General features: G+C 35.4%; 1 protein-coding gene across 1 annotated transcript in view; it reads left to right on the forward strand.

Moving 5' to 3' along the window:
* NBEA (neurobeachin) overlaps window positions 1-23,110 on the forward strand; it is a 466,212-nt gene that overhangs the window by 93,531 nt on the left and 349,571 nt on the right. The window contains exons 7-10 of the mRNA XM_042868525.1: window positions 6,725-6,844; window positions 9,623-9,769; window positions 16,041-16,238; window positions 16,977-17,110. Coding sequence (XP_042724459.1) covers window positions 6,725-6,844; window positions 9,623-9,769; window positions 16,041-16,238; window positions 16,977-17,110 — 599 coding nt within the window. The remainder of the gene's footprint in view (window positions 1-6,724; window positions 6,845-9,622; window positions 9,770-16,040; window positions 16,239-16,976; window positions 17,111-23,110) is intronic.

Below are 23,110 nucleotides of genomic sequence, written 5' to 3' on the forward strand. Positions count from 1 at the left end.
ACTCAAAGATTGACTTGCTTGACCTGTCTTGGAAAAACAACAACAACAACAAAAAAACAAAACAGAGTAAAAACAAAACAGAATTATGTAGATATACAGGAGTTTTAACTTTTGTTTGTAAATTATCTACCAAAATTTCTTCCTTAAGGAAAAAAAAAAGAAAAAAAAATCATATTAGGAAAGGAGCAGTTAAAAAAACTGAAGCATCAACCACAGAATCACTAGGCAACCTGTTCCAGTGCCTCACCACCCTCACTGTAAAAGCCTTTTTCTTTATAACCAACTTGAAACTACTTCTCCTTGCCCTGTCACCACAGATCCTGCTAAAGAGTCTGTATCCTTCTTTCCTGTAGCTCCCCCTTAGATACTGAAAGGGGGGTCTGCAAGAGTACATTGCTGGCTCACGCCCAGCTTCCCATTCACCAGTACTGCCAGGTCCTCTTCAGTAGGGCTGCCCTCAATCCTTTCATCCCCCAGCTTGTATTCGTAATGGGAGTTACCTCAACCCAAGTGCAAGACCTTTAGATTTGTTGAAACTCATGAGGTTCACCTGGGCCCACTGCTCAAGCCTGTCTAGGTTCCTCTGGATGGCATCCCATCCTTCTAGTGTGTCAACTGTACCCGCTGCTTGCTGTCATCAGCAAACTTGCTGAGGGTGCACTCAACCCCACTGTCAATTTCATTGATGGAGATATTAAAGGGTATCCGTCCCAGCACTTACCCCTGGGGGGCACCATTCATCACTGATCTCCTTCCAGACATTGAGCCATTGACCATCACTCTCTAGACTCAAACTTGCAGCCAGTTCTTCATCCATTTAACAGTCCGCTTATCAAATCCATATCTTAACAATTTGGAGAGAAGGATGTTGTGGGATACTGTGTCAAAGGCCTTACTGAAGCCCAGATAGATGACATCAGTAGCTCTTTCCTTGTCCTCTGATGCAGTTACACCATCATAACAGGTCACTAGGTTGTTCAAGCAGTATTTACCCCTGGTGGAGCTATGCTGGTTCTCCTGTATTACCTGCCTGTCTTCCTTGTGCCTTAGCATAGCTTCCAGGGGGATCTGCTCCATAATCTTTCCCAGCACAGGGAGGATACTGACAGGTCAGTAGATCCTGTGGTGATCCTTTCTATCTTCTTAAAAATGGATGTGATGTTACCTTTTTTTCTGTCACCAGGGACTTCACCTGATTGCCACAACTTTTCATTACCACAGAATGGCTTGATAACTACATCAGCTAATTCTCTCAGGACTCTGGGATGCGTGAATTTAACCACAGCATGGTCATTGCAGCCCAGGCAGCCTCATATCCTGATGTCACCAATCAGTTTGTTTACATTGGTGAGCAACAGGTCCAGTATTGCATCCCTCCTGGCAGGACCATCTATTACTTGACTCAGAAAGTTATCCACAATGCATTCCTGGAGTCTCCTGGGTTGCCTACATCTTGCTGTGCTACTTTTCCAGCAGGTGTCTGGATGGTTGGAGTCCCCCAGAAGAATGAGCACTTGCTATCACGATGCCTCTTGGAGCTGGAAGTGGAAGGTCTCTTCAGTAGGCCCTGCTTGGTCAGGTGGCCTGTAGTAGACACCAGTCACAAGGCTCCCTTTGCTACCTTGGTTTCTAACTGTCACCCATATGTTTTTTACTTGCTCATGACTATTCTGTAGGGAACATTCTTCACGTTCTATTCCCTTTCTAGATTTAGATAGCAATCCCCCTCCTCTCCTTCCTTGTCTGTCCCTTCTGAACAGTTTGTAGCAGTTAATAGCCACACTTCAGCCATGGGAATCATCCCATCAGGTTTTGTTGATAGCAACCGTATCATGGTTTTCCAGTAGTACAGTAGCTTTCGGCTCCTCCTGTTTGTTTCCCAAGCTATGTGCATTGGTGTAGAGGCACTTCAGCCGGGCAGCTGGTCTTATTGCTTCCTTACAGGATAACTCCTCAGTTCCTCTTAAGTATTTCCATTGATTTCTCTATTACCTTCTCCTATTGCCCCAGTAGTCACTGCCTCATCATCGTAAGATTTTGTATGTGCTGCAGTGTTGCCAGCATCTCTCAAGGCAGCAGCTCTTGAGAGCCAGCTGCAACAATGATTGTTTGTGGTTTTGGAGATTGCTCAATAACTTTAGGCATTTTACTCCTCTGAAGGGTCTCTCAGACTCAAAGAAATTAGATTGTCATGGAGCAAAAAAGAAACAACAGTTTAAAATGTAAATTTAGTTCATTCAAGTGGAGGAGGCAAAGGACCTGGATTAGTTGTGATAAGTAGTTGGAGTAAACTATGTGTGCATACACGTGTGTGCATGCATGCACACTGAGGAAAAGTTCAGTGTGTTCTGCAGAGCTTGCCTTGGAGAACAGAGCAACAGAAGTAGATAGTTCTCTGAAGCAGAAACTATGTGAAAGATTCAAAAAAATCACATGACAGGAAGGAGGTTGACTAAAAGAAGCTGAATGTGTGAAAAGAAGTAGTTAACATGCAAATAAAAGGCTATTTAAATGAAAAGATTATATTGCTGAAGACTGACATGCACAACAAGCAACGATGCTATGAAAAGACAGTCTTGCTCTTTCTAGTTCCTTATAGGGTTTGTGGACAGTGTTACAATAAAAGATTGATGACCTATTTGTTTCCAGACAAGTGAGCCAGCTAATGAGTTCAAACTACACACAACAGAACAAACTGCACAACGTCTTGCAAATTGGTATATTGTCTGAAATGCTCTTAAAACACTGTACATGGGAAGTCATAGAAAATAAATGAGTAAAACTGTGGGCTTATTGTTGTGAACTTATTTCTCTGTTAGAAAAGTATCAGAAATACAAGAAAATAGCTATAAAAGGTACAACTTTAATAGTGTCGTTGCAGTGAACATGTGCTCAGCAGAATCGTCTCTAAATGGAGATTACTGTTAAATAAACTAGAAGGAAAGAGGACAAGGGCATTTTTTGTCTAACAGATCAATGCTAGGTGACAGAAGATTTGAAGAAGAAACACGGACTAAAGCAGAGCCTTAGTCATGCAGTTTGCACTCAATTTCTGATTATCATAGCGACCAGCTAAGCTTCAGGGATTTCAGAGGTGAATATTTTACTGAATCTATGGGAGATGTTTATATCTATAATAGAAACTTCCCACAAAAAGAAAAAAAAAAAAAAAAAGAATTTGTGATTTTTGTGTGTGTGTTTGTTTCTTTTTTTTTCCTTTCACCCTCTTGGGAAAGGAGGCCATTGGTCAAGAAACGTTAATTTGTTAATTATTACTTGGAAAAAAAAAAAAGGCTGGGTACATATGACTTCAGAAACCAAGGCTATAGTGCTTCATCCTTAAGTATTAAATAATCCTTATTCATCCTTAGTATTAAATAATCCTTATTCATCCTTAGTATTAAATATTAAATCTATTAACTTGGACTAGGAAGAAGTAAGTGTACCACTATGGTCAGTAGGGTTTTTTCACTCTGCTGCTAATTATAAGTTTTTAAGGAGGAAAAAGTTGACATATATTTTTAAAGACCTGGAAAACAGATGTGGAACAATGTGTATCCTAATATGTGTGTGTGCTAAATGTGTAAAAGAATACAGCTTAATTTGGGGAGTACTGCAAGGATTGTTGACAAAATATATTCTTCTCTTTTCTTTTTTTGATTTATAATAGTGTGCTTCCTTTTATTTCAAAAGCAATATATAAAAACATTTCTATTTTCTCTGATACAGAGAGGTAGATTTTTGTATTAAATATACTCTATGTGCATTTAAAAAAAAAGAAAAAAATCTTCATTATTTTACTGGTATTTATGCAAAATATCATCCTTGAGCACTGTAGTAAATAAAAGAGAATGATAGGAACTGTTTTGATGAAATGATGGATTTATGCAGGGAGTTCCTGATACATAACACTTATGTGGACTATTTTATTTTTAAAATAAGAAAGGCTATCTGTGCTAGTATGCTTGCTCTCTCTGTACTACTATTTAAAGTAATTTGGAGTTTGCCTCTGAATTACTCAAATTCCATTTTAGCATTAAGTGCTTCAGGTGATAAGGCTTTCAGTATGCAACTGAGATGAAGTTTAACACTCCTTCAAAAGTTTACTGCCTACTTTTATTAAAAGGAATTTGTTTGTGACTTCATCATTGTATTTAAGCCTTTTTATACTTTACAGTATCACTGTAATGAGTTGTATCCAACCTGAATCAGTAAAAGGGTTAATTGTATGTAGCAAGGAGACATTCTTTGAGGGGAACTGAATATGAAATATTCAGTTGATAGGAGAATGTTAGTTGATAGGAGATGATAGGAGAAATTTATTTTAATGACTCAATCTAAAAAAATGAGCATTGTTATTTGTAAGATAACATTACATACATTGTGGTTGCATTCTTAGTGAGTAACATTATTCAGAGCAGCATGTTGAACTCATGCTTAGCAGGCTGCACCAGAGCAAATACGGAGTAGTCCTTTTGAACTCAGCAAGATTAGATGGTGAGAGTTTGTTCATGTTGTTCATTGGGAAGAAAAAATAGATAAAGGACATGCCTTTTCAGCTGTATCCAAATAATCACTGGTGTACAGAGTACAAAATTTAAAAAGGAAGAGAATTTATTTAATTTCGTGTTCTTGTGCATTTCTAAGTTATGTGCATTCTATGAAGAACTTTTTCAACAAGTTCTACATTTGTGGCAAATTTTGTAACTCATTCACTCTTCTATAAAGATGATGATCATAGAATCATAAAATCATAGAATCACAGATGGTATGGCACGGTACTATTGATAATAATATTGTTAGTGTAGAAGAGAAAGACAACCTCAACCACTTAAACGATGACTTCTTTTTTTGGTTTCTTGACACATACTGAAAGATATGTAATTGCAAAAAGAGCCAGCAGAGAAGAAAATTTAAATGATTGAAAACATCACTGATTTACTGAGACAGGTCACACTTCAGCATGCATGAAATTCTTTTTTTTCTTTGATGTCCATGGAAGAATAAACTTTGATTTGGTTTCTTACCAAGGCAGAAAAGATGAAAGAAACACATTTTCTGTTCAAATTTTTTTTATGTGTTGTAACAGCTACTTTGATTACTTAAAGTAGCTTTTAGGAGGTGAGTTCTCCCCAAAGTTTAGCCATCTGAACTTGTGAGCTGAATGAGAAAAAGGCACCTGCAGCAAATCATTTTGCAATTGTAGCTACAACTTGCAGGATAGGATTTAAACTCTACGAGTTCCCACTCGCTGTACTCTTTAAGTAATATAAGTAGATGACATAATAAGTGACCCTTGTGTTCATAGGTTCTTACAGTTGAATCTTTCAGTAAATAATTGGTTAATGAGTTTCTCTTTTGTGTATCTCTGAACAATAAAGTACCTTAAAATTCAATGAAATAATTCAATTTATTAAGGACTTCTGTTATGTTTGTTGATTTATGTGTCTGTCTGAAAAACAATTTTACTGTCGTTCTTTTAGGAGAATGTGAAGCAAGGTCCTAGAAATCCAGTTAGATTTTTGATAACTTTTAATACAGTACTGTATAAAAATCACAGAAAGTGACACAAAATAAAACTAATGGATGTTTAGAGTAGTTGGTCTTTGCTCAGGTATTAAGTAACTTCAAAGTATTTGAACTGCTGCTTTCCAAGGCTGGCAATTTGTCAATGTAGCTCATCCAGATATGAGTATTTTACTGTATTGATAGTTTGACTTTTTTCTAGCTTTGAAAATGTAGTATTACTTTTGAAACCATCTACTGGACAGAATCCTTTAGCAGGGACACAGCTTAGTTTTGTGAAGATGTGTTTACTAAATATTTGTAGTAGACCAGTAATCATCAAACAAGGCTATTAAGATAAAATGGAAAGGTTACAGAATCCAGGATGCCTGTTTTCTTCTGATTTGTATATGATTTGAAATAACAGACCTCTGTTATAGTTAAGCAGGGGTTGATTTGCAAATCTCAAAGGCTAAATTCCCATTCCTAGGATTAGATTATTCTGAAAGTTGGATTTTAGGGAAAACTTAAGGTTTTCTTCTGAAAATTTACAATTCACGTTTAAAATTCATCATAGACGTAAAGACACTTGAACAGATTATTTGGAGGACCACCACAGTTGTACATGGAAGCATTTTGCTGTGATGTTTTCTCTGTTTGATTATGTAATAATAACTATATAACAGTTGTCCAAAGACTGATGGAATGGTAAAGAATAGAAAAAAAAAAAATCATACGAAACAATTGGGATAAGATCCTAAACTGGAATGTAAAAGTTGCTGAGGTGGATATTTTCCTTTATTAAACAATTTCTGATAGCTGTGATTAAAAAATAGATACACGTTACATTTTTTTTTAAGGTAAGCACACATAAAATTAGATTTCTGATGAGACTTTGGTTGAGTTTTGTATACGGTTTTTAATTATGTTACACTTTCAGGAATGGGATTGTATTTATCTTCTTAATTTTATGTACGCATTTTTGGTCCTAATCCCATGAAAGGATGCAGGTAGGTACATCATTGTATTTAGTCACAATTCTACCAACTGGATTTGAAGTTCCGCTCACATGACTTTTATGTAATTTTAGGAGTTTGCAATGATTTGTCTGGTCAATTAACTTCGTGTGATGGGTCACTTATTTTCCAGTTGCAGTCATTTAGTTCATGTTATGGCACTAAAGCTGCCACTACATACTGTTTTTCCCTTTTCTTTTCAGTGGTATATGATAAGCATCGTGCACATCTATAATCGCTGGAGAAACAGTGAAATAAGGTGTTATGTGAATGGTCAGCTGGTATCCTATGGTGACATGGCGTGGCACGTTAATACGAATGATGTAAGATTTTGTTTTCTCTTTTCTTACAGCATTCAGTAGATCAAACTGTTCAAAGTAAATGCAAAAAGAAAAAGTACTGTATTTTCTCTAGATCTTTGAAATTTTTCTATTTTTTAAAGTTTATGCTTTAACCTATCTTCCTTAGTTATGTATTTCATAAATTTAATACTGTTGCTTTTCTTTAGAATATCATGGATATCATGGATTTTTTTTTTTAGCTGTATTCTTCCTGACTTCCTGACTGTTTTAAGGAAATCTGTGGAGATTTTGTTGGAGCGACTGGTATAGAGAATATTTTTAATATATGATATTGTATAGACGATACTGATAACAACAGATTAATATTTCAATCTTTTTTTCATGAGAAGTTTTTCTGGAGCTACATATTTAAGAGAGATAGATTAAAGAAAACACTTAAGAAAAACAGGTTCATTCAGCCAAATGGTTATGCATGCTGCCAAGCACTGATTTTTGTATCATATTAAATTCTCTGGTTTTCCAAGAGGTGATATTTGGTAATGGCTAAAAGATTTCTATGTTACATTTGTTGTTTGTTCTTAAGTATTTTTTCGTATATTGCAGTAGGACTGAATAGCCTGGACTGTGGTCAGAGTCCTATTGTTTCAAGCACTGTATAAACATTGTAAGAGATCATTTCTTTTATGGAGAGTTTACAAGATACATAAAGATTAAAAAAAAAAAATGTAAAAGCCAGAAAACAGTGGCATGAAGAAGTGTCAGGAGACTTACTGTACTAAGCAAAGACTGATATCTTACATCTTTATCCCTTCAACAAGCATATTTTGCCTCTTCTATTGTTTGACTTGGAATAGTTCACAGGCAGTTGATTGAGATTAAAAATGCTGTGCTAAATTTAAAGGAATTAGTATTTAATTAATGTTGTTAGCAAGAACAAATTAAGTGCTACAACATTGCCATTTTGTATTTCATACTTTATTCGTTTGTATGGACAATAAGGGAGATTAGCAATTAAAAGATATGTAGAGACATACAGTTGCATAGCATTAGTCACCTCTGTGCAAAGACAGTCATCTTCTATCTGTCCTTCTACTTCAGGCAGAAACCATTCATTTGTACCTGGAGAAGACTGCTTGTACACCTATGTATACACCTAAATGTTAACTGGACTAATTTCAAGTTATCCTAACAGTACATTATAACAGGAAATGCATTAGATTTCATATTTTAAAAAATATAAATTATTTTAATGAAATCTGTTTATGTTTCAAAAAACCTTTTAGTCCGTTTTTTTATCTTCTACCATGAAAGAGATGAGGATACACACCTAATGATGCGGGAGAAAGGTACTTTTTCTGGCCCAAAGATTTGAATGAGAGAGGCAGACAAAACGATTATCTCTCGTGCTTTGCTTTCAAGTTAAACTCGTGGTAGATTTTCAAAGACGTATGATTCATCAGCTCACTACGCATTGCTATTTCTTGTTTATCATATGAATCTTGGCTGTTCTGAGTGCGTTTATAGGAAGCACATTAGTATGTAGGGAAATTAACTGTTTGCCTTTGCTAAATTGTAGAAGTAAAGTTGGGTTTGGTAGGAAGGGTTTAAATATTGTATGTTAATTAAAGCAGATGGGCTCTGCTTGTCACGGCTTCTGATCATCATTCTTTATGTTCTTGGTAGAATTTCTACTTGCAAGAAAAGGCATTGAGGTTTTTTTCAGAGCATGGGTTCTCCTTGGTAATGTAAACATGTATGTTGAGTGAGAATGTGGTGATTCAAAAGTCAGCTGAGGTGTTGGGGGATCTGTACTGAGTTATTAGCTTGAAAATCATATGTAAATTAAATGTAAAATGCTGTCTGTTGTACAGTTGAAGATAACAAGAAAAAGAACAAGAAAATAGTCTAGACATAGGCACAAATATATATATATATATTAAATTATAAATTACAAATGTGGTGTCATCAAACTGAGGCAAATTCCTCAAAAAAAGTAAAAAATGGCTATCTGCTCAGGATGAGTTGAAACTTTCCAACAACAAATGCACAAGTATCAGTAATGTCTTTAAGTCTAAGCAGGACATTCATGAACTAAATGAAAATTTTTAAGACTTTCAGCATTTACCAGTCATCAGAGTGGTCTCAGCCTATCATCAACACTGTGCATCTTAGATGTGAACTTTTGTTGCAAGTTGGGTTTGTTTTTTTTGTTTTTTTGTTTTTTTTTTTTTTGTAAAAAAAAATTTTGTCAAAATTATTGAAAGAAATTACAAGTTCCAAAGGAAAAAAAAATAGATACTGGTCAGAAGGGAGGATAAATCAAAGATGAAATCCTGGATACCTCTTACTTCACCTCATTGCAAAGCTGAAGTCAGAAGAATTTAAAGTCAAACCAAATCATTATAGGATAAGGTCATAGAACAAGACTGTGCACCAGGGCAAACTAGAAGAATCGTATTTCTTCCTTTCTGCTACAGACTTTTAGCTATTATAGCACAATAATAAAAGAATACTATATTCTGCTATTCTAATTTTCTCTGTTGTATGTCAAATAGTTAATAAATATAAAGAAAACCTAGCAGGTAGATATAGAAGCAATGTATTAATGACCCATAAAACAATTAAGGGCTAAGTAATCAAAATGAAATTGTTCACTACGGTTATTTAGGTACTGAAATACTAAGTGACTAATTTATTTTCCTCATTACAGTCTTCTTTTATTTTTGTCTGTACATGAATATTATTTCATTGCACAGTTTGCATAATTAAAGCTCATTAACATTGCCTCTTCTAATGCAGAGTTATGACAAATGTTTTCTTGGCTCTTCGGAGACTGCTGATGCTAACAGAGTGTTCTGTGGCCAACTTGGAGCTGTATATGTATTCACAGAAGCCCTCAACCCAGCACAGATTTTTGCAATACATCAGTTAGGACCTGGTTACAAGGTAACAATGGATCTTAAAAATAGTTTTGCAAAACTGGAAACAAAAAATAATTGATAGAAATAACTGATAAATATAGGTGGAAGCTATGTGTGAATGTAGATATTTCTCTTTGGATTGTGTAGAGCTGTGTGATTTTTCTTCAAAATATAAATATTTCATCAAATTTTCTAACTACTCTTAATTTCTGATTTTTGAATGATGCAAGTAATTTCTTTAAGGAATGATGAAACATGATTGTATGTCAATTTTATTCATTTGGGTCATAATCAAATTGGCCTAATTTTATGTGTTGTGTATTGAATTCCCGGGGAACCACTTTCTTCTTCTCTCCTATTTTGTGTTTAAAACCTGAATTAAAGCAGATTAGCATTCAACAAACCATAACAATCCAATTCTGTTCAAATGCACAATTCTGCTGGAGTAAGCTTTTCACTCATGTTTTGCTAGGGAAATTTAGGAGACAGTTTGGACAGATTCATGGTGTGTGCATCAACTTCAATCTCTAGTATGAAAAAAGTCTTATTTATTACTTGAAATGACTATGTATGGTGTTATTTCATCAAGGAAAATAAAGCAGATGTTCTTCAGAAGCATGTGGGAATTGTTCGCCCATTGAAGAGGTCTTGAAAGTGAATGATCAGGTCTAACTCCATCTAAAGACTATTGGATTTGTGCCACCAATTATTCACTAATTTTATTTTTGTTGATTTGTGTTATTTGTGGTACTATTTGAACTATATTCAAAGCATATAGCATCAACAGTAAGCAATACAAAATTGTGTTAATCAATACAAAAATCAAAATTTAGATAACATCAATATTAATTTATGATCCAGCAAATGTTTGCTATAAATTTTTTGACAACAGCTAGCAAATGGCTGTGAAAATTGAAAACATCTTTTTTGGTACATACGTTGTGTGGAAAGCCAAACATATGTTAAGGCTGCTTGAAGATGAGGCAGTCCTTTGTGTGTAGTTTGTGTTTTTAACTGCTGTGAAACCAAACTATTCAGTTGAGAGATGTTTGTCACCTGTGCAAACAAGCAATACTTTATTCCAGTGTTAATACTCTATTTTGTTTGAAGAAAGATTTCTCCTTTTTTTTTCATACAACAACAACAACAAAAAAAATAACATAACCTTATACTTCTTAATAATAAACGTAATAAATCTTTGTGAATAAATTAAAATCCTGGCTTTGCAAGAGCATACTGAAGTGATGATACAGCAGTAATGGTTTCATTTGGTACAAGAAGTGAAAAATATTATGTGACATTCATGAGGGATTCCAGAAGGCATGCATGTTTTCATACTAGACATCATTTTCAGTACTTATTGCACTATCCTCACTACACTATTGACAAATTACCTTCCTTCATTCATAGACTTCCCTTAAACTAAATTTCTTCACTGCAGCTTCTTACTGATTTTTTTTTTAATGTCAATTAAATGTAATTAAGTGTAATTCAGTTCTTCAGGGATGTTTTTCCTTTGTATGTTATTCAGTTTAGACTGTGTTCTCAGCAGAATTAATGCCTATTTCCTGTGTACCGTGCCTTTCTTCCTTGTCTAGACAACTAGGAGCTTTACTAATCAACCTTTACTAAGCTTTTACTAATCATGGTTAAACATTCATTAAGGCTTTGGTTTCCATTTGCAGAAGCCTCTTAGAGGTTAGTAAAAAATGTGTAGCTATTGTTTTAAAGTTTAGCTATAAAGTTACTCAGTGTGTACAATGAGTTTTTATACATTTTATCTATGAATTTCACTTGCAGTCAGATACTGTCAGAAAGTGTTTTCCGTTGCTCCTTTACAGCTACATCTGTAATGATCACTTCTCTCTTCTGGCTCACCTACAGAGCCTTGTACATATTTCAGCTTCAGCTTCAGTTACACTGAGTCTTGGACACTGCCGATGAGTTAAACTGTGATCTTCTGCTGTTGCTTCCTCATAATTTATTATGATTTTATTTGAGATTTTTTTCTGGAATATATGAAAAGAATATAGTAAGATGAAAAATTTATGCTGGAAAAATGAAATTCTTAAATGATTATAGAGATAATTTTACATCTAAAAAAAAGTTCACAATTGGTTTCCAGTAGATTGAAGCAATTTATTTTCTAATGTTAAGATACACAAGAATGATAATTGAGAATGTTTACTTTTGTAGTTAAATTCAAGTGCTATGATTCTAAAATAAACATGTGCCTTATGCTATACTTCTGTTTACATAGACAGTTTCAGCTGCCTAACTGATTGCTCAAAAGTGTAATTTCAATCTTGACAATTTTCATTAGTGATTGTAGATTTAAAAATTCCAGAAATGTGTATGCGGTCTGAATGAATTAATAGATTCTTATACAGTTCATGGTCTAGCAATAAATTCTAATACCACTTGTAGTCTGACACCACAAGTCTGAACACCGAAGACTTACCGTAGTAACTGTGTGTAGAAATGATAAATAATCAAATTTATAACAAGGAGAGAGAGGAAAACACACCAACAATACTGCTATGTTATTTGCCTCTTTCCTATTAAAGCTTCTCACATTCATCCACCAGTGGCATTCCACTGTATCATTCCCAGGTTTCATCTATATAAAAGCATGCTTAGTGTGTGCTGTGCAGTTACTAAACAGGACTTTCACCCTCCAAATTGTTGTTTTCACATGCTGGAGGTTGCCAAAAGGATCTGAATGCATCATCTCCCTGCTCACACTGTGCTATTTCTGTTACCCAGCATTGTTCCCAGGCAGCAAAGAAGAGTGTGATGCATATCTCAGTGGAATTCTGAAGGGCTTGTCATCGCAGAATAGAGGGGCAAGGAAAATAATGTGTTAGTAAGAGCTGCATCTGATAGCAGAATTTGGTGCTCTTTGTAAAGGGAATTTCCAACAATTTTCCTAATAGCCCTGTGAAGTTTGTAACACTCCTATTAGCCCTCCCACATACATTTCAACATGAGGTATCAGATTACTTTGTGTCTTGTTGCATTTGAGTTTGCTTTTCATCAGTGCTGCAGTATCAATCATTTTCTTGTCTGTGAAGGCTGGAGTAAAAAATGCATTAATGCGTGCACGTATAAACACACACCAACTAGTCTTTAAAATTCAAATTTACTTCACCTAGTTATGTAGTACAAGGTCATATTTTATTTTTGATTATATATATATATTTTTATATATGCACACATATGAGCTTGATAAAGGAGGTACAAAGGAATATGTATACATGTATTTGCTATTCAGCATGTTAAAACAAAGGGTCTTTTTTTTTATTTATGCCACTATGTTGATTGTACTAGATCTCAAAGTTTCATTTCTTCAGTGACAGGTAATTAACTACTTGTAATTAAGCCTTATACATTTGCCAGCCTCTACTATCCTCCTGTGGATGCACTTCTGCTAGTCCCCAGCACTGTATGCATATACTGAATTTATGTTTTTTTTATGTTTCTATGTAAGTTAAACCTAGTGATAAGGGAGCATTTTGTCTGAATTAATAACTCCTCTTTCCATCATATTATAATATTCTTGTGAGTAGAACATAATAGTTTCTAACTTACGATCACTTAGTTCAACTTTTATGGCAGGAAGTCCCTTAAAGTCTTTTTTTACCCCATTGATTCGTAGCTATTTGGGCATGTCTTTGCAACAATGGTATCTGATAAACTATTGAGATATAGTAAACTCTGAAAATTAGGAAATAGAATAATGCTCAAATTTGTTTTAAAAACTCATTTTAATTTAGAAATTTGCAAAAGTTCACGGTAAAGTAATGATACACATTTTTGATGAAATGCTTTAACATACTTGAAATGACAGGAAATTCTGTGTAAAATATTTGGAAGTTTTAGCTCTGATAGGGCTTAGACATGAAAAGACATGAAAAGACATGAAAAAAAAATTTCTCAGTGAGGATAATTTTCTTGTGATAAAACACCAAAATACAATTCATGTAGAAAGCAGATACTGTCTGAAATCAGTGAAATCACTGAACTGTTTTGTCTCTGCAGTATGTGTGCAAAAATATATATGTGTAGCTAAATATTCTCTTAGGGGAGAAAGACATCATCACCTTCATTGGGACAAGCTGGTAATCTGTAGCAGTGATTTTGTGATGAGTGAAATAGAGATGGCCATTCGAACAGGGAGCCAACTCTCAAGCTGTTAAGCATAAGACTCACTGTGACTGTTCCTGCTTCAGTGAATACAGTGGCAAGATAGAAAACCACAGTTATGAATTAAAACATTTGAAACTGAGTGCTGTATCTGGTAGTATTTACTACAGACTGGTTGAGATCAGATACTTTAGACTGAATGCAGTCATATATGTATAAACATATATAATCAGTCAGCAGTTGGTGAACATTTCTGGTTCAGTTTCTTCCAAAAGGAACTCTCTTTTATTCTGAATAGGCTTGAAATATTCAGAAAGCACTAAGTGGGGTCACTGAGAGTTCCCATACAGAACTGATTCCTGACCCAAATACAAATTGAAGAACACAGAATGGTCAAAGTTGGCAATGACCCATGGAGGTTACCTGGCCCAATCCTGCTCCAGCAGAGACTCTAGCAGAGTGCCACATCCAGGCAGCTCTGGGAGATACCCAAGGAGGAGCCCCAATGGTTCTGGGCAGCTGTTGTCAGTGCTCCATCACCAACACAGTACAGAAGTGCTCCTGGTGTTCAGAGGGAATCTCCCGTGCTCCAGTTTGTGTCTGTGGGCCTGGCACTGGACACCACTGAGCACAGTATGGTTTTGTCTGTTTGCACTCTTTGTTCAGAAATTTATGAACATTGATGAGATCTCCTGAGCCTCTCAATCTCATACAAGAGGTGCTCCACTTTCTTGATCATCTTTGTGGCCTGTTGTTGGATTCTCTCCATATGTCCATCTTTCTTGTGTACTGGGAAGTCCAGAAACGGACACAGTGCTCCAGATGCAGCCTCACCAGTGCTGTATTGGGGCAATGCATCACCTCCCTCCAGTTGCTGCCAGCACTAATCCTAACAGACTCAAAAATAATGTTAACTAACTTTGCCAAATTGTAGAATAAACCACTTACTTCCTATTCCTTTATTCCTGTTTGCTATTCTGATTTCCTTCTCAGTTTTAGTGTCTGTGTCTCATTCATTTTCAGTGCAGCTTTGCTGCCTCCTTTCCATTCAACATCACTGTGCGTGGGGCACAGCTGACTGACATATCTGCTCCAAGGGTTCTCAATCAGATGCAGTCAGATGTCCAGTTGATTCAGCCTACATATTTCTTATGACCCACATACAAATGGCTGCTTGTCACAAGACCTTAAATTGCCATGTGTCAGTCACTTGAGCAGACATTCTTTCCAATCTTTTGGTCATAAGCAAGAGAATTTATTCAGTGTTTGCAGAAGCCTTGAGAACTCTGCAAAAGCTAGATGGGTTTTGTGGTTTTACATAGCTGATCAGAATCTGCAATATTTTTGAAAGGAGCAGCTGATAGTCTATAAATTGCCTATTTTAATTATCCCATCCTATATAACAACATCCCTGCTGATTACATGTTTTACAGTTTCATGATATATTTTCTTACTGTGTTGGGGACAGTAGGAAGAGAGAAATTTGTGGGATGAAATAGATGAAAACAACAGTATTTTTGACATGGACCAATATATAGATGGCCATATGCAGTGCAGATAAACAAAGTGTTTCATAATTAGCATCAGCTGCATATACCTTAAAAAAAAAAAAAAGAAAAAAAATTTCGAAAAAGGAATTGAATTTCTTATTGCAATATGGAAATATTGTATTGCATATTACAATGATGAAAACGGTGATCATTTCTAATGAATTTATTTGCATCGGCGCAGTGTGTTACTACTGGTTATTTTTTGCTGCTGTCAGATGATGTTACATGTAGGTGTGTGCCAAGTAAATCTGTCAACGCTTTTCAGAAAGAAAGAAATCTATCTTCTTGTTCTTGATTGATTTCTCAGAGTTACCATAAAACGTAGTTTTAGATCAGATATGGATCATTATACATTTAAGAATAAGAGAGATTTTCATTCTTCCTTTAAGTTTGAAAACCACTAGTTTGAAACATAGCATTTAGAATTTTGTTTTTTATTTAATTTCAGCATTCTGTTTATATATAATCTACACTGTCATTGAAGCACGGGATTTATGCTGTTTTAAAAATAGCCATTGCCTTAAAATGGAATAGGATTCGGTCTTCCTTTTACTTTTTAAAGCTTCTTATATTTTCTTTTTTTTTTTTTTTTTTCTTCAGAGCACATTCAAATTTAAATCTGAGAGCGACATTCATCTGGCTGAGCACCATAAACAAGTGCTATATGATGGGAAACTTGCAAGTAGCATTGCTTTTACTTATAATGCCAAGGCTACTGATGCTCAGCTATGCCTTGAATCCTCACCGAAAGAAAATCCTTCGATTTTTGTACACTCCCCACATGCTCTTATGCTTCAGGTTTGTGTGTTTTATTTCATTTTTAATCATCAAAATTATTTTAATTGAACCAGTACCGATACATAAACCATAGTTTAACTGACTTCTGACTGTTGATTTTGTTCACATATACAAATTTCAGAGTTAGACATCAAAACTTACCACTTCATCCAGGTTATAACTTGTATCCTTTAAAGCACCTATTTACCTTCTTTTATGTTTCATGTTCTTTGCCTCTTTCTTTCGCTGTGGAGAACAGCTTACTGTTGTGTTACTATGACTCTTGAGCTTAATGTAATGTTTGTATGTTAATTTTCTGGGGAGGAAAAACTGATAAAAATAATTGTATCTTTCAAATTTTCTCTGTTACATACCTTATGTTACTAAATTCATGTTCTGTGATAACTGATAGCTCAACATCATTTGAATGAAGATAGTATTTGTATGCTATTGTACAAGGAGAACATAATTTTATGTTATTTCAGTTCTTAATATACACATCATGTGAGCTGTTCTTTTTTCACTTTTTTTCATCAAGAAATATATACTTCCTGCCATAAGCCAGAGTTTACCTTGATTGTGAAGTTTTTCTTTGTGTTTGGTTTTAGGTATATCTATTGTAATAGAAACATGACTAGTGAAATTAAATTAAAAATATGTCTGATTTAGTTTGCACTTCATTCAGTGGTAAAGTTTTCCCAAGTTAAAACTGAAATTAGTGATTTTTTTCCCATTCCTTTCTTTCTTTTATTAATTTAGGATGTGAAAGCTATCGTAACCCACTCCATTCACAGCGCAATTCATTCCATTGGAGGGATTCAAGTTCTCTTTCCTCTCTTTGCCCAACTAGACAATCGACAGCTGCATGACAGTCAGGTGGAAACAACAGTTTGGTAAGCTTCTTTCAAGCAAGATAAACACAAAATTTAACAAAGTTCCTGTTTTGGGAATGTTTTGTTTATTTTCTTTTTTAAATGCTTTAACTTCTGTTTTACTTTTGTTTCATTAGAAATACATCCTGAATTTGCAGAAGTAATTTACTATAGAATTGTGCAAATCGTAATAACCTAAGGAGATTCTAGATTAAGCTGCTCATAAGTGATTGGGTTGAATAATGAATTCAAATCACATTGGAGGTTTCTTTAAGGATAGTTTTTGATGTTTTTTTCAACTTCTCAAGTAAATGAACGTGCTTTTACTTGTAGATGAAATGTCATTTACTTCTAAAAGTCTGAGCCATTTGAATCTAGACTTAATAACATTCCAACTTAAAGAAAGATATCACTTTCCATATTAGTACATGGGCAGAAAGTCACAAAGCTATGCATAGCTTTGTTTTAACCATATTACAATTGCAGCAGGATAGGGAGGATTTTAAGAGACTTCTAAATAAAGGCACGTTAAACCTCTGCTGTGATGACATGGACCTCTTGGTGCATCCTGTCTGAGGGGGATCTTGTTCTATTGGTAACATAAAATATGAAAAATAAATAAAAACTAAGTGTATATGGCAATGAAACTGAAAAGTTAAAGATTAAGTCCTGTTAACTGTGTTTTTCTGTACAGGGTTTGGGAACGGCATAAACTCTCTCTTGTGTTTCAATAAATATATAAAGTACATAATTCAGAGTACATGGAGTATTTTCCTGTTCAGAATGCCCTGGCATTATTAATTATTCTGGATATTTCTGGTTGCAAGAAATAGCTCAATAATAATTCCACAAACTGAAAAATAATAAATAAAAAATAAAATAGTAAACTTAAAAGGACCTATGTCTTTGAATAATTTATTTGGACATGATGCATTCTTATAATTACTCCAGGAAGATCACTTATCTAACCTAATTAAAGAAATTTATCAAATTTTTTTAAGTTTTGTCAAATCATCTGTTTTCGTCCTTGGTAACCAAGTTGTAGCTAAGATTGCTGATAGGTTAGGTTTTATTTCATGAGAAATTTTAGTACAATGCTGGAGCAAATGCAACAATCTTAAAAATAACTATTTCTACTTCCCAGCAGGAAAGTGATGAAAATAATTTCTTTCAATTTCAAAAGCAGAGAAAAGCTGGTGGTTACTAATTTGTTTTCTAATATTACTTTGCATTGGAGTGTTGTGAAGTAATAAGAGGCATGGGGATGGGGATTGGTTTGAATAAATGTTAGAAAAAAATCTTTATGTGTTTTTATTGTGGCACAGAAATACATGTTTTTATACATGGCGCAGAAATAGGCAAAACACTTTTTTCAGTTTGAGGAAGATTATATGTGTCTGTACACATCTGTGTATATATGAATAAAATGTATGTTAAATTATTAATATCCTGAGTATATAATAGATGATAAAGCAGTAACTCAATCTGTTTAAAATGGAGAGCTAACATAATGTAAGTCTTAGAAATTGAGCAAAAGGCCAGTTTGTCCTAAGTGGTCTTTCTGTTGAGTGAGAACAGTAATAAACCCCAATATAAAATGTACAGAACCATTTCTGGAGTTAGTTGAACTGTGAATAGGAAAAAAGTTCTGACTGAATATATCAATGCATTTCTTCTATGCTTAGGTTATTATTTTTGTAAAGAGCTCTGTAATCCATTGTGCTGCAAATTATACACAGTACAAGATGTGATCCCAACTGAAGCACATATTGAAAAGACTTCTGAGTGAATTCTTGCTTGATGAGATGTGACAGAAATGTTGAATTACTGTTTCTCTAATATATGTGCATTATTTTTTCCTATTTGATTTAATGGGATGTAGACATGGAGAAAAAAAAAGTTCAGGTGAAGAAGGAAGTAGGCAAATGGAAGAATAAAAGATCTCTGTGTGGAAAGGACAGAGACCTTAGGGGAAGGAAAAGGGAGATTCAGTTGTGGAATGGATATTTATTGTGCTTACTTACTATATCCTTTCCCTTTCCCTTCTTCAGGTGTTATTTCCCTTCCAAAATTCATTTGTATGACTGGCTCTGATATCTACCTATGCTTTTCTTACCTGTGAAAAGTAAAAATATCTACAACAGGGCTGCACTTCTTTCTGAGAAATTGCTGGCATTCAGCAATTACAAAATATCTATTTTTATAGTGGTACCATCTTAAAGTGGGTAACCTTCATGCTTCTTTGCCAAAAAAAAAAAAAGTCCAAGGGATGTTTGATGACAGTAGACCATTATATTTCTAAAGGCTTACTCTGGCTGTAGCCAAGTGGGGGGAATCACATATTGTCCCCTGGATATTTTTGCTGTCCTTGGTCTTGCCTTATTGTGTTCCTCGGAGATGGGAAACGTTAACAGCTTGATACCCATTCTGAGTATCCAAGCTTTCCAGATTACTTTTCTGAATCCTTCCCACCTCCTTCTCTCCTTCGCATTTCAAAGTCTGTTTAGTAAGTTCAGGTTTCTCAGTTGTTTTTTGTATATTTACTTGTAAGGAATTTGATAACAGGTCTGTAAGGGAATACCTTGCTTTTAATCTCCCCGATCCACTTATACTTTTAATTTCTAAATGAATATGTTCTGTGTAAATAAAATTCTGAATTATAAAGCAGGGTGATTTAAGTATAGCAACTCTGTGACTTAATGGCATTCTTTGTGAATGTTCTTTATTCCTGTTTGTATATCCTTATGTTATGTATGTCTTATCTGCATCTTCAGCGAGACCAATGAAGTACCCTACATTTCTACTTTTGAGGCACTGTAAAAGTTCTTATGCTCTCATACACTGAAATTAGAATGATGGAAACTGATCCCACATCTTAAATAGATTTTCTTGTTTTCAGTGACACCTGCTATTCGGAGGAGTAGTCTGTCAATTTGAATGTTAGGCTGCCAGTTTTCATCCTGCTTTTTATCTCTTTTCAGGGTAAAAAAATGTAGCAGTTTAAGTTGAGTTTATGTGATAAAAATAAATATAGAGTGCTTTTTTCTGATACTGTTGTTGATAACTTTGATCATGCTACATTGGTAATACAATAAGGGAGGATTTGCTTTGTTCCCTTATGATGTCTTGCAGGTGGCTTTAAATTCCTTTGGGTCTGGGTGTGCTGAGCACTGACATACAGATTAACTGATATTGAGTGGAATTGTTGGTACTTATTCAATTCTATGGCAGAATAAAGTACAAGCGTTAATTCAGGTGTGATTGTTGCTTTCACCTTTACCATACTGGGGCCATATCGAAAAGGATCTGTAGAAACATCTCTTGAAGGATTTGTAGCTGTTTGCTTAAGCAGATTGAGACAAAAGATTTCTTTTATATACTTATTCTAGAAGTTACTAACTGGATTTGCTAGATCCCATAAGCTGCACCATAGCAATTAAAAACACTTCTACGGTTTATCTTACGAAATAAATCCTGTGCCCAGGTCCTCCTTTACTAACCTCAAAGGTGATATATAACATCTTTGCCCAATTTCCCCAGATCTGTGCTAAAATAATTACAGAATCTTTTCAGAAAACTTTATTGCTAATATTATTTTGACTCTTTAATATGGACGGTCCTGATACAGAATATATTGCCTACCTACTGCAGTGCATCCAGAGGAGGGCCACAAAAATGATCCGAGGGACAGAACACCTCCGTTATGAGGACAGGTTAAAAGAGCTGAGGCTGGTCAGTCTGGAGAAGAGAAGGCTCCAGAGAGACCTCAGAGCAGCCTTTCAGTATCTAAAGGGAGGCTGTACGAAGAAAGGTGACATACTTTTTAGCAAGGTCTGTTGTGACAGGACAAGGGGAAAGTGTTTCAAACTAAAGAGAGGAGATTCAAATGAAATATAAGGAAGACGTTTTTTACAATAACGGTGATGAAGCGCTGGCACTGGTGGCCTGGAGAGGTGATGGATGCCTCATCCTTGGAGACATTCAAGGTTAGCCTAGGCAAGGCTCTAAGCAACCAATCGAGCTGTAGGTATCCCTGTTCATTGCAGGGGTGTTGGGTTTGGTGACCTTTAAATCTCCCTTCCAACCCTTCCAAATCAAACAATTCTATGGTTCTGCTGAGAGCGAGTGAAAGTGTAACTTTGTCAAGGGAGGCAACAATAATATTTCCACTCCTGTTTGTCATCTTTTCCTGTAAATGCTTTGTCTTTTATTCTGATCAGTTAAAATCTTTTACTCATTTTTAAATTTTTCCAGTAGTTTTTATGTTTAGATGATGTCTCTTTAGACTCCTGACTGAAGTTAGTGATGTTGCTGTGTATGTTTTTTAGAAGGTTAACTTACATGACTATCCTGTATCTTGGATAGCAAGTTTTGTATGTTCCTGTGGATTTAAGCTAAGGATCAAGTACCTTAGGAATTCTTTTTTGTAAAAGCAAGGCATTAATTGTTGCTCTATGATTTTGCTTTTTCTTTCCTCTTTTCCACTTACTCTGCTTATGCAAACGTTTTCAAGAATTGTCATGTAAGAGCCTGTGGTGGGGTTAATCTTATGATCTGTTGGTCTTATTTTGGAGAAGCTGGGAATGCAGATGAAGTTAGTTTGTAAAGGTTGCTTCCTATATATAATCAGATAGAACAAATACCTGCATTTGTCTCTTTTACATATCCTCTTCAAAGTAAATAATCTATTATTTATTAAGATACTTAGATATTTATAGTTACATGCCTGCTTTTGTTTATCCTCCCTTTTGTAATGCGCGATCTATGTAGATAATTTCATTGTCCACGCTCTAAGGTGTAATTTAACAAATTCATGATAGAATTAGCATAGAAGATTTTCACAGGAAAAAGTAGACTAGAGAAAGTTTTCTATTTAGTTATTTCTTGAACTAAAAAAAAAAAAACGCAATGTATGACTTATACCCCAGTGGAGAACATTCTTCGTTTAGGTAATCTAGTACTCTTTGCCATCTGAGTTTTTACTAATATTTGCACTGAATGATGTTCCTAATAGAATGCTTTTTTTATAAATGAAATAATGAGAATTTATTTAATAGGAATTGTTTTTCTAACAATTGTTCAATGGCTACATGGTTCAATAGCTCCATGAAAAAATAATTATTATTCTCTTACTGGGAACCACCAAAAATTTAGATGTTGACAAAGAAGATTCTTCCTTTTTCACCTGTTGTCGTCGTGTACAGATATCATAAACTTGAGATCTCCTTCTCTGGAGATGTTCAAAAAGCACCTGGACACTTTCCTGTGTAACCTACTGTAGGGAACCAGCTTTAGCACTGGGGGTTGCACGGGATGATCTTCAGAGGTCCCTTCCAACCCCCACGGTTCAGTGATTCTGTGATTTCTGCTCTGACTTGTAATCTGCACAGGCTCTTTATAGTTCCCAAAGATGGTTCAACAAAGTCAAGTGCCGAGTCCTGCACTTTGGCTACAATAACCCCAAGCACTGTCAGCTTGGGGATGAGTGGCTGGATGATTGTGAAGAGGAAAGAGGAAAGGGACCTGGGGGTGTTGGCTGATTCTCAGCTGAACATGAGCCGACAGTGTGTCCAGATGGCTGAGAAGGCCAATGGCATCCTGGCCTGCATTAGGAATAGTGTGTCCAGCAGGAGCAGGGAGGTGATCATCCCCCTGTACTCAGCTCTGTTGAGGCCGCACCTTGAGTACTGTGTTCAGTTTTGGGCCCCTCACTACAGGAAAGACATCGAGGTCCTGGAGCATGTCCAGAGAAGGGCAGTAAAACTGGTGAGGGGTCTGCAGCGCAAGTCTTATGAGGAGCAGCTGAGGGAGCTGGGATTGTTCAGTCTGCAGAAGAGAAGGCTCAGGGGAGATCTCATTGCACTCTACAACTTCCTGAAGGGAGGCTGTGGTGAGGAGGGGTTTGGCCTGTTCTCCCAAGAAACAAACAGGACCCGAGGAAATGGCCGCAAGTTGTACCAGAGGAGGTTTAAATTAGATAAGGAAGAACTTTTTCTCTCAGAGTGGTCAGGCACTGGAATG

This window comes from Lagopus leucura, unplaced genomic scaffold (genome assembly GCF_019238085.1).
Source record: "Lagopus leucura isolate 7727_CA_CO unplaced genomic scaffold, USGS_WTPT01 Super-Scaffold_100001, whole genome shotgun sequence".
Classification (NCBI taxonomy): Eukaryota; Metazoa; Chordata; class Aves; order Galliformes; family Phasianidae; genus Lagopus; species Lagopus leucura.